The 13,729-nt window shown below is 32.4% G+C and overlaps 1 protein-coding gene across 1 annotated transcript in view; it reads left to right on the forward strand.

Annotated features, from left to right (window-relative positions):
- The window catches only part of LOC140444252 (homeobox protein homothorax-like), a 174,276-nt gene that overhangs the window by 131,440 nt on the left and 29,107 nt on the right, over positions 1 to 13,729 (forward strand). The window contains exon 5 of the mRNA XM_072535998.1: positions 12,790 to 12,848. Within this exon, the coding sequence (XP_072392099.1) occupies positions 12,790 to 12,848 (59 nt within the window). The remainder of the gene's footprint in view (positions 1 to 12,789; positions 12,849 to 13,729) is intronic.

Below are 13,729 nucleotides of genomic sequence, written 5' to 3' on the forward strand. Positions count from 1 at the left end.
CAAAAAGTTCATCATCATAATCAATGGCGCTACAACTCTTCGTGAGTCTTTGCCGCGTTTACTATTGCCTTCCATGTTTGTCGGTCCTATGCCAGTAATTCCCATTGTCGCACTCCTCAAAAAGTTAAAAAATAAAATTTGCTTTTCACATAAAATATGCTAATAAACACAAAAAGATGACAGACACACCCAATGACGTATCAAAACGTTCTTTTGATTATGTTTTAACTTCGTAAAAAATTGTGAACGTTGCAACTTCGTATCAAAACAGTAAAAAACAAGAAAAATAATGATGTGTCACTATCGTCATTGCAAAAAAACACTACTGGAGTGTTTAATAAGTGACAGATGACATTTGACAGGTTGCGCCATTTTTAGTACACCAAAAGTAGCGTGTGACGTCAGATTGGAAGGAGCTTACAACGGTATTAAGATACAAAATTTTCCTAGGTCCAAGCGGATCACACTTTGCTTCGATCAAAACAAATACGGCATTGACGTCTGACAAAAACAATTTTAAAATATTATGTAATCTATTCATTTCGTAGATCATAAATCTGGAATATTAATTTTATCACACAAGAAGCAAGTGTTTTGGAGTAAATATTCTACCTTGAGAATGAGAATTTTTTATTTTTATTTAAAATAATAAGTAAATGTTTTTTGAAACTATCTACATTTACCGTCTATTTTTTTTAATTTACAGTAAAATGCAGCTTTTTGTAGAATTTTTCAAGTTTGATAAAGCTTTTCTTGGTAAAACTTTCCACAAGGTAAGTGCATAGTTCCGCGTAGCGAGAAAACTTCTCTGTTATAATTTTTCATTCCTTTAACTAAATTTCCAAGGATAACAAACTGTCAAAAACGTATCATAACTTTGGAAAACTATCCCGAAAGTGGTATAAACTGTAATTAATAAAGTTGGAACAAAAGAACAACTTACAGTATGCCACAAACCTCCTAGACATAACAAAAAACAAATTTGTCTTCTTGACGGAGTTTCCAGAGCAAGCGCGTCGCATTAAACAGTTGTTTATAATCCAAAATCAGATGTCGCCCCTAACATGGCGCATATAGAGTTATGAATGTGCCCAATTACATCTTAAAAGCTGCGCTCAATTAATTTCCACAGCTGCTGCAGCTTAATTGGGATCGGCTTGCTTGATAATAAACTTTCTCTCTCTTGACGGGACAAACATCGGCGTTGCCAGGTTTGCTTTAATTTACCAAAAATTTCGGAAAGGGAAGATGGAAATTTAACAAAATATACATTGTTATTGTTGAAGCAAAACACATATCAGAAGTATCACAATTCGTCTCTCTTTCTGTTCTCTTCTTTTTTACAATTCATTCTCTTTGAAGCAAATACAAGTCCTTTAGCTCTTTTTTTCTTGTTGGGAGAACCATATTGTCGGCGAAAGATAAGCGTTGGTGTTTTAGAGTGTGTAGTGTATCTTTCGTGTGGATCTACCAAAACAATTTTTTAAACTTAATTAAATAATGCAGTCGATACAGGGTATCCTTGTGTCATACAACGATTTTGTTGGCAAAGCTGTCATGTACTGTCATTTTTGTCAATCCTATCAATTATATTAAGATCTATTAAGATTAACATTTTTCATAGCTTTACAAACGACATTTTTATCTGTTCTAGCGTAAACCTCTTTGAAATCAATATATTGCATTTAGTGCATTTATGGTCAGATTGTCAGGTTGTGTTTGTAATTGCTATCTAGTAATTGCTTTAGTATGAATGCCTGGTCTGATCTGTCGTAAATCAGTTTCCTTCTGAAGCCTGTCTGGTACTCTTTAACTATTGGATCTTCACATCTGCTAAACCTTATCTTAAAGATTGATCAGTATCTTATATACGAAATCTAGCCGTGCAATTGCTTTGCAGTTATTCCAGTTAGTCACATCTATCTTCTTCAATATTGAGATTTATGTACGTCTGACTTTTTTTTAGCGGGAAAATAAGGAGGACTGATAGGGCAAAAGGAGAAATAGAAAGTGATGAATATAAAATAAAAACTTACATAAAACACACAACATAACATACATATTTGGAACTCGTACAAAAAATGGAAAACAGCAGAATGATACAAAGATTGCTAAACACAAAACCTATTAGGGCAAAAATCAAAGAATAAATACGCAAAAATCAATGTGGAGCGTGAAAAATGGGTTAAAAATTAAAAATAACATATCTGAAATACAAAAAAAAATGTAAATAAAAACCTAAAAGAAAGTATAATACATGTAAATTAATTATAGTGATTATATATCACTAGTTTAATATGAAATATATAAAATATATTACCAAGTAACACAAGCCATACGCTTCTATGCCTTATACAGCTTTATCAATAAAGTATAATGGTAAATAGATTCTTCTTCTTTCAACAGCCCTTGACTGTTCACTCCTGGACGTAAGTCTCCCCTTGGCGTTCCATCTTAATTTGTCTTTTGCTACCTAGTATCATTATCTTCTCGCCTTTTGTTTCTCATCGTCTCGCCATATTTTTAGTCGACTCACACTTCTATTATACACTCTACGTGTCCACTTTACGATGGGTGTAATCCACCTGGTATCCACCTGTGTGGCAACAAGTATTACCCAAGACAAGACCAATACTCTACTTTTGTTCTTCCAGGTAATTATTCATTGTGGACGCAATCTTTTAAAGTTGTTGGCGACTTTTATAATCAACTTATAAGAATGGTCAGAATTATGGGAATATTATTGTTCTTGAGAACAATTATAAGTTTGCCAATGGCAACCCATGTCATACGGATTCTTCGGTCTACTTCCGCGTGTTGGTTTCCTCTGCTCAAGTTTATTAGATGACCCAAGTAATTTATTCTCTCACTCTTTCTTTCACTTCCTTCCCCACAATAACTGGTACTTCCTCCAAAATAAAAATCTTGGTGTTTGTTAGATTTATTCAATATCATTCAATATTTAAACCTATTTCCTCCCAGTTAAACTGCTTAAAAACACCCTCTGGATCCAACGTGAATAACTTCGAAGAAATCGTAAACCCTTGTCACACTCCTCTCTGAATTTGTATTTTGTTAGATTTTGTGTTCTCATAAATTTTTATTTCTAATGTAGCGTTTTTATATATATGCTTTGCTTTCATCAACTAGCCTATATTTGTCCACTGATAAACGAAGGCCTCTCGTAAAATTTTCCACCGATTTCTATCTTGAATTTCTTGCATCCAGTTTGTGGTGATTCGCTTTATATCCATTCATCCATCTAGTCGGTGGTCGTCCCTTATTTTGATATGACTCTTGTCTTGGTCGCCATTTAATATATATGTCGTCAGCATATTATGCTTTAGTAGGTTCTTATATCTCGAGTCTATATCTTACCACGTTATCCATTGCTTCAATGACTAATGTAAATACTGAAATATTCTGATTGAGGATGAAGTGGCATCGGACGCGCCAAGTTTGCTAGACGTAAGAACATGGAGAAGATGGGCGCGGCAAGGTTGGATGCATGGTTTGGAAGTTTGGAGGAGGATAAAGCTCGATTTGAGTTGTAGCACCATTGGAGAGAGAGAAAGGATCCCATTAATTTAAAATATGTAGCTAGAATAGATTATCTAAATAGCCCAACCTAAACAAATTTTACCATTTAAATACAAATAAAAAATATTGTGAATAACAGAAACTCTACAATTATTATTAACAGGCCAAAAATGTTATTTTTTGTGGACGGATAAAAACTTTGATATTCTTTGAATTTTCTACATAGAAAACAAAAAAACAGTTAATTTTTCGAAATCGTTTTAAATCTGGCAACCTCGTTCCGACTCTCGTGTATTTTCACTCCTTGCCAAGCACGGTTTGATTAGGTGCGATGCCTATGAGTCTTACTAACACGCTTGCACATGCTTGAATTTATTGCAACAGTTCGCGAATTGTAAGCGTGAGCTTTTGAGATATCATAATTGGGTGCTAAATCTCTCTCTCCAATCAAAAGCTGTGTTCGGAAGATATCCGCAAGATGCTTTGCCAAAATGACGAGTTATACTTTCAGCTATGTTAATTAGAAAGAATTCCGACACGTGTTAGAATGTCAATTGCTTTTTGCTACTTATTAATTAATTCTTAATTAAAAGACACAAATCTCGTGAATGTTTTTGCACTGTGCAATTAGTGCATTAGCACAAGTTTTTGTAAATAGAATATCTTGCTAAAAAATCGACATATTTCTTGTAAATTGTGAATACTATGTAACCTATAAATCTATTGCGAAATTGTCTTGAATTGTCATATATAATTATGAATACATACCAGAAAAATTACTTCTACAACACTGCTACAACGAGCCATCGTGAAAAATCATTTTGTGAGCAATATAGGGTAATTATTGGAAAATAGTTTAATGGAATTTAAAAGTAGGAAACCAGCTTTTAAAGAAGATCATATTATATTAAAAATATTAAGAATATTAAAAATAAAATATATAAAATGTTTACTAAATACTTTTCCAAACAGTCGATTGCCCAAGAAACTTTTTTGGGCAACCCTATAAGCACATATTTGTATTATCCTTCTGACCACTTCCTTTCTTAATACATAGGTTGTACAGAAATCAACTGATCTTTTTAGCAGATCTATATTTACAACCCCGCTCTTTAAGGAAATTTTCTTTTTGCTATTTTACCTTCCATACTTTCTTTGTTTTTATGTCGCAAGGCTTTTGCCAAATGTTTACACTGGCCCATTTTTTTTAAACAATTCCTATATCACTATCGTATTCCGAGAAAAGTAATAAAACCTATTAACGTTTTTGTTATTGTCATTTTCCTATATTACATGATTGAGTAATTTTTAATTAACTTTTAAAATCTCCGCAGGTTAACTTAAACTCCGCAACACTTTGTAGTTTTTGTTTTTAATCCATTTCTCATTTTCACTATCGAGAAACTTTATTGAGTTGTCATGTTCGCTACTAAAAAAAATGATTTCGTTTTATGCCTCACGCGTCGCCGTTTTATAAATAATTCCTAAACATATCAACCAAAACAACTTCAACATCTGAATTTAACGTCAATCCCAACGTCCAGCCATCAGTATACCTACCATCAATAGTATTCCGCACGCAGAATAACATTGCCATAAAGTCACATTCTTTCAACTTCGTTCGGACACAATACTGTGTTATCTCGGGCTATCGCGATCGAAAAAATAGTTGAAAATCGCGGGAAAAAACTGGCGACGAGAATTTCTGGCATGGCCATCTCGAAAAGCGGCGATTTGTATCCGACACAATGACACGATCGGCCGTGTCATTGTTCGACTGTCTTGAGGCCATTTCATCGGACACATTATTGATGACACCTTCGAGACCTGTGGGAACATTCCGGATACTAATGACAATAGACAACGGACGGAGTGAGGATGTTTACTCATGCAAATTAGGCGTTTTCTTTTTGTTTTTGGAGCAGCACACAATAATGGAAGAAAATATATTATTCACATAATAAAACTACATACTTTTTTATCTTATTAGCAATAAAGAAGGAAAATCTTGTTTTCTACAATTTTTTTTTATTTTTTTCCTACAATTTTTATAATGGAGCTAAGAGTTGTAACATTGTTCCTTTGGCATCTTCTTTTCCGTCTTTCATTTGGGGATAGTTCTTTTCGACTATTCTGCTTTTAATTTTCCCCTCTTGTGATACCGTGATTGTGGCAAGCTCTGCTGAACAACTTCAACTAATACTAAACAAGATAAAGTGTTACTATGAAGGATATGGACTAAAAATAAATATAAAACGACTAAATACATGATAATAACAAAAAAAAAACAAATATACAAATAAACATACATTTGGAAGACGAATCGATAGAAAGGGTTGACAAATACAGATACTTGGGAACCTGGATTTGAGAAAATAATGAACAAACAACAGAAATAGGGGCCAGTATAGAAATAGCAAGCACTGCGTTTGTGCAAATGAAAACAATTCTCTGCCACAAAGACCTTAGACTAAAACTGAGAGTACGAGCTCCAATATGTGACCTGTTTTCACAATATGGACACTAAAGCAAGAATACATAAATAAGTTACATTCATTTCAAATGTGGTGTTACAGAAGGATTCTTAGAATAGCATGGACACAAAAGAAAGTGAACATGGAAGTATTGCCAGAAATATAGTGAGAGGACAGCTATATAAAATTCTAAGATTCACAATTCAGGAAAAGATAAGAGAGGGGATGAGTATAGGAAGAAAGAGAATGTCATGGTTAAAAAATTTTATGGACTGGTGTAGAACTCTTCAGAGCAGCTGTGCACTTAAAGAAGAACATTGTATAGATTGAAGTATTTTGTAACTATTTCTTAAATATAAAAAATATCTTATGAGATCTCAATTGCTACATTTTCTTTGTTCTCTTGTACAACATCGAACCATGGAGCAACTGGAAGCTTCTAGTAAAAAAGTAATACTTTTTGTGATTTGATCCTATTGAAGAATGAAGCGAATGTCTTGGATACATCGTGTTACAAATGAGAAGGTATTTAATACCACAACTACGAAAGATAGACAATTATATTAAGAGAAATAATATTGTGATGTTAGTCAGAATCTCAATGTTTTCTACATTTATTGATTGATTATTTATGTGCCATTTATTGCGTTATATTTTTATTCCTTAGTCTTATAAATCGATTAATAAATTCCTTTCTGTTCATTTTTCTAAAATTTGCTTGCTAAAAGTTCAAAACCTTAATTAACATCAATTCTTATAAACCAACAATCATTAAGTAAGCAACAACGCTTGCATATGTAAATATTGCTTAATGTACTTGCATTCAAGTGCATGCTGAAGATATCCATTTTTTTAAATCTAAAATTCATAACAGGGAGAGGTCAAGAATCTCCCTTTATACTAAATAAAAATGATTAGAAAGAATCCAATTCACTACGATGGCTACAGTCACTTGTCATCCCCATCATCCTACCCCATAAACTTTGGAGCGGAAAAATCGATGTAGCGTATTTCCTATATACAATTTTACGAATAACACAGTCGGCCAGTGCCAGTTCATTGCCGTAGCCGTTTTGATTTACATATTTTCTTATCCTCAAGTAATTTCTTTTAGTACAGAATTTTGGTTTTTATTTCAATTTCCAAAAGAGAATCAACCATTATACAATTATAACACGTTTTTCTTTATTACAAATTCAATGGTTTTGTTCTGCTGTTTCTTCTAACCTTCGCCGTTATTATATAAAAGAACATGTTTAGATCTATTTATTTTTTTATTTTCTTTTGATAAAATCAGTTAAAGTGATCAAGCGGCTACCGTTTTTAACAATCATTGTAGATTGTAGATTTAAAACGCTCTCTGCAAGATCATTTGATGTTACAGACTTTTCTTTTCAAAAATCTTTTGTGTATACGCTATCCATCAGATCTACTCGTTTAATACGGGTTTATCTTGGCAACATCTCATGGAATACAGACAAAACGGTAATAACTTTCTTTCGTCAGTAATAAAATTGCTAGCGCAACTCTTTTTTCAATATTTTGAATCATTCAGTAAGCTGCCATTGGTCAAGGACCTGTTAAAATTTTTTTTTGGCCATGAATGACCCTTGCCCATTGAACCTAGAGTGCATATTAACGCAAACCTGTATAATGAAACTTTAAATAAGCTTGATCAAGCAATAAGACGAAAATGTTCAGGAGGAGAGCTCTCACGTTGAGAGTATAGACAACTTTATAGCAATCGATCTGTCTTCATTATTTCCAGTTTTCTTTAACCAGATGTATTCTTTATATAAAAAAAATTATGGCAGTCTTTTCTAAGCGCTGTTTAAATTAAACTACAAATCCTAATACTACAAAATTTTCCTTTTATTGATATATTAAAATCCCCTTTCAGAACTTAGAGAACTTTCCTTAGGCTAAAGAAAACCTAGCGGGTACTGCTGAAAGAGATCAGGAAGAGATCAGACCTACATGGATCTAAACAAAATTTATATAGTCACAAAAAAAAATTAAAAATAAACGAATCTAACTACCAGGATTTCATACGTAATTTGGGAGACTGTTTTGAATATACATCCACTCAACAAGTGTATATATAGCAGCAGTAGATAATTTGAAAGTCATTATATTTATCATTAACCTTCGAAAGCTGAACATACATCTTTAACATGTAATGAAAATATGTAAATAAGAAGAACTGAAGAAGCTACAAGCTTATTATATAGAAAATTATGTGACTATTACCATCAGCGTATTCAAAACATGTATTAGTCGATCAGCATGTGTCATTATGTAGTTATAGTGCTACCATACCCAATGAAAACGTATTACTGTTATATCATTCTTAGTAATCACCCAATCTCTATAAAATTATCACATGGTATAGAAAATATTCCAAAAAAACGTACATGCAAATACAATATTTAATATGAATATTTGAAAAAAAAAATTTTGAAAGAGAGCAAATTCTAGAGTTAGACAGTGTTGTAGAAATCTTAGACTTACTCACAATCTATTTTATTCAAGTTAGGACGCCCGGTTTCGAACACTACAATTTGCTGGTCATCTTCAGGTCTCCTTTAAGGTTAACTTAAATGCTAAACAATTACAAATTGTAACTAATAGAGTTCTATCAGATCTCTTATAAATATTGCCAATATTATATATTTATGGTTTGAAGAAATATCTAAAAAGTACGTACTTGCCTGTTCAAGGAATGTAGTTACATAGGCGCGTATTAAACCCTCATTTATGCTATGATGCTGCCTGATTGTCTTCAGCTTCATTACACATCGAAAATTGAGGAATATGCCTTGAGACAGTTGGGTAGCAACCTGTTGTTGCTGTGATTAAGAAAGAATTAATTAATGTTATTGTTTGTCCGACTATAAATAATGTTGTATTTAAAAAGTTATTGTTAATTATTATAGATGTATATTTAATAGATAAGTGTTATTTATTGAAGAATTTTTGTTAAATGACAGCGATACAATATGGCTCACTGAATAGAAATGAACCGGATATGGATAGTCTAATAAATGATAATGGAGTGATGCCACCTATCTTAGTATAATATACCATATTATGGTTGTTAATAAATAGAATTGTGAGGTCCTTGGGATAAAATAGATATAAACACAAACCAACAAAAACATAGAAGAACGGGGGGAAAAATTTACAATACATCTGGAAACTTTTGTATAATAGGGAGAAGAGACTTTTAATCAGACATCGGAAACCACTTATTGCGTTACCTATAAAGAGGCAAAATTGACTGTGTCAATAAGAAATAATGTTAAATATGACAGTTTTCATGAATTGGCTAAAAGAAAAAGAGCTAGGATATTGCGTGACAATAGTTCATGCGCTTCAATATTTATTTTTATATTTTGTGGTACGGAAACACGTCTACTTACCAAAGACCTTTCCAATTAGACCAATCATAATTCCATCTACTATAAAATTGCCTTTAAGAGGCAAATGTGAAGGTTTATAATTATTTCATAAAGAGCTTGCTGAAATGAAGATTATTCTTGAAAAATGGGAAGAATAAAATAACGGTTGGGGTCAGGGGTTGCAAAAAAATGTTGATATTTGAGTAGTTTTTTTTCATGATTTGATAAAGTAGATATAGACGGATCATAATAAATGTCAATTAATTATTGTTATTCTTCCTAGCATTGTATTTTATCAATAAAAATTTATAGTTATTTAAAAAATATTATAAAAATTGTATTCGATATGTAAATGTTAATATTGCATCATACATTTATAAATTAAACCAGCAGAAAAATTTACAACTCTGCCGTCTTGTCTACGCCTATGCCCCGATCCGGCGATGTAATAGTCATAGTGAGAAGAGACCTACTCCCCTAATGGATGGAGGTTGGTTTGGGGAAAATTGATCCTACAAAATTCCTAGTAATTTTGTTTATGTGTGACGTGTTGGGGACGTGGTTGAGCTTCCAAGAGATGCCAGGATAATCGAAATACGGCCCGAACGCGACATCCTATAGGATACACCGGCAAATAAAAAAGCCTACCTTCTCACGCAAAGTTCGAAAGAAAATGCTTCTTTATTTTATTAGATGATAAAAGTATTGTTGAAGGTATTTTTAGATTTTTAAAGGTTCCAATAGGATTGTTTGTTTACTATAAAGATATCAATTACAACACACAGTAACTTTAACTTTATTTAATATGGTTTACTTTTTTCCATTCTAGAAATAGTAGTTAATATAATAATATATTATTTGTCCACAATTAGTGCCACATAAGTATATGCACTCACCAAAACCGTCACGTAATATTGAAGCAAAGCTTCTGTACTGACGTTGTATTAATTTTTTTCTATAGTAAAATGCTGAAACAAGCGTCACGGAAGTAGCGCCACGACCCACGAAATAGCGGTTTGTGGTTCGCAGTCACAGTAAACTGATTGGAAACGAATAATAAAGAATTTTTTGTGGCCGAACATCAAAAATACATGTTAATATAATTCAGTTTCAACTAACAAAATGCAAATAACATAAAGTGTTCGACAAGGATGTATACTATCCCCATTGTTGTTTAATCTCTATGTAGAAAATATCTTCAAGCAAACTTTAAACAACCAAACTCAAAGAATAAAACTCATTGGAATATCCGTGATTAATTTACGTTTTGTCAATGACACAGCCATACTGGCGATTAACATACAGGACGTTCAGAACCTACAAGATCATTTAACCAAAATAAACGACATGGGCAAACATTACGTCCTAAAAATCAACAGAAATAAAATAAAATGGATGACTTTGAACTAAATCAAACTACTAAGAGGTAACGGGCCATATAGCGAGTTAAAAAGTTAAATACTTAGACTGTATCTGAATGACTAATACAACTGCTACAAGGAAATACAGCCTATATTCATGTACTGTGCTGAAAATTTTCCAATGGAACAAAAATCTTATAGCATAGAATCGCATAGAGAATTTACAAATGTACATATTACATATACTTTTCCGAGCCTAATGGGCGGATCACGTGACAAATCAAGAAGGAGCTCAAAAATATGAAATAATAAGATTAATACTAATGGGGAAATTAACTGGAGGCAAAGAACAGATTGACTTTTAGACACATTGTAGGCTAAAGAAACTAGAAGGAGAAGATTAAACTTTCCAGGTTGTATGCATTCTAATATTATTTATCGACAAATTTGTCAATCTCTTGACTGTCGGCTCCAATAGAGTATAGACCGCTCTTTCTCTTCTTTACTTTCGGCAAACGTGCTCTCTTAGTCATGACTATGAGGAACTTACCAAGTATGACAACCGCCTGACCATCGTGAGTGTAGACAACAGTAATGTCGGTAAGAGTTTTATGAACTTAAGAGCGTAGGCGCAAAATTCCGGGCCAATGCTTTTTAAATGCATTCATTTTTTTCGAATGCTGAGAAAATTAATAAGTATTTTTGAAAAATTTAAACGCAAAATTAAAGATTACATTATTGCCGAGGGCCAAAAGTCCCTGGGAACTTCTATAATGTTTATTTTAATAAGTTACAGGGGTGACAAAAAAGAGAAAATTTAGTGTAAGTTTTAATTTCAAATATCTCACACATTAAAACTTTTTGTTTATTCTTAAGTAACTTTCGGCCCTCGGTAATAATGTAATCTTTCATTCTGCGTTTAAATTTTTCAAAAATATTTATTAGTTTTTTCAGGATTCGGAAAAAATTAATGCATTTAAAAAGCATGGGCCCGAAATTTTGCGCCTACGCTCTTAATTCAACTAGTATTATTTTATTAGGATGATTTTTTGGTTTTAACTTCGTATCAAGAACTAGAAATTGTTTAAATGTGGAAAACTGACAAGTGAATGTTTGTCGATGCATTAGTTATAAAAACCAAAGAAATTCATCAACTCAAGAAGGGAAATGGAGAACGAAATAAGAAAACGACACGAAAATGTGTAAAGAAAATTGCTTTTCATTGGTTGGCTTCGCGTATTGGTTGTGCGTCGTGGTCTATAGGACTGAGTGAGACTTATATATACAAATCAAAAGAATATACGGCTGGTTGTCCTACGACACCCTATTCTCTTTTACTATCTGTACAGCATGGTTAATGACTATAAAAAAAAAATAAGATGCAAAATTTCCACAATTTTTCGAGGACAAATATAATGAAGAGAGCAGGTAGAAAAAGCGTGCGAGATAGAGAAGAAGGAAAAGAAAGAGCCAATGAAAGGGATAGGAAAACAGAGAAAGGCAGAGCGATAGAGAGAGAGAGAAAGAAAGAGAGAGAGAAAGAAAGAGAGAGAGAGAGAGAGAGAAAGAAAGAGAGAGAGAAAGAGAGAGAGAAAGCTACATATGTTGTTTTATTTTTCTTATATACTCGTATATCACAAATATTCTTATATTCTTTATTATATAAAATTAGTCTTTATTATATAAAATTAGTTACTTAGGTATAGTCGATTTTCCAAAACATCAATCACTATTTCAATCTCTTGACTTTAATTTGCCTAAATGTAGTAATTTTACGAGTGTATCAAAATAAATCCCGATCCTAAACATCACCCCGATCATCGAAAACGCATAAAATAATTTGTTGATAAAAACAATCAAAACATCCCCGCACGTAGACAACCAATCATTCGTCGGCGTTTCCAATCGCTTCCAGTGTCGCGTAGCGTTAGGCGTCGCGAAACATTTGACAACACTTGACACTTTTTGGCTGGATGCGATGATGACGATGCTGAAGATTCGTTTTTGTTTCAGGTTCATCAACGCGCGGCGGAGAATCGTACAACCGATGATCGACCAATCGAATCGAGCAGGTAAGTGTGAAATATATATTTTGTTTGGTAGTAAGGGGGAAAAGGGTTTTTATTATTACTCAGTTTTTTTCAATTAACGTCAATTATTTACGATGGGAAACGTTGCAAAATCATAAATTCGCTTTTGAATGCCATACTATAAGTCTATTGATTGATAGAAGTCTCATTTAAACCCTGATTACTAGTTGAAATGCAGTGCAAATCGTAGAAAGTATGTGCTGAAAATTTTAATTCTAGTTTAAGCATGTACTTGATGTACAAATCAAATATTTACTATGTGACGTCACGATTTTATTTTTTACGACTTATATCGTAATTATTAACAAACAGAATGAGCTAAGTTGCTTCCACACAAATTCATGCTAAACTTTAAGAAGCATTTTAGACTTTTATTTTTACTGTCGCATTGTTAATCAGATAAAATAAAGACTAAAATAATATTTTAAAAATATTATAATACGAATTAAATATTTTATTCAAACGCAGTTTTTTGGGTTAACAAAATCAACATTGAACTATGGCAGGATACAACGTGCCGTCATCACTAATCTGACATATGACAGTTGTTTTTTACTTTGAGGTTAAAATTAAATATGACGGTTTGGAGACATTAATTATGCAGTCACACTGCAGCATTGTACTTTATAATAAATACTTAATAACACTAAGCTATTGTAAAATATTCAAATACAGTGGTAGTAGCTATCAAATTCTCTTGATCATTGTAAAAATAAATTAACGTTTGAAATATCTTATCAATTATGTTTTAAACTTAACATTAACATTATTTTTGGTTTTTAATCTGTCAAACATAACCTTAAAATCTCAAGAAATCAGTGTTAAATTGTTTATTTAAATATTGTGAGTACTCGAGGGCAACA

This window comes from Diabrotica undecimpunctata, chromosome 6 (assembly GCF_040954645.1).
Source record: "Diabrotica undecimpunctata isolate CICGRU chromosome 6, icDiaUnde3, whole genome shotgun sequence".
Classification (NCBI taxonomy): domain Eukaryota; kingdom Metazoa; phylum Arthropoda; class Insecta; order Coleoptera; family Chrysomelidae; genus Diabrotica; species Diabrotica undecimpunctata.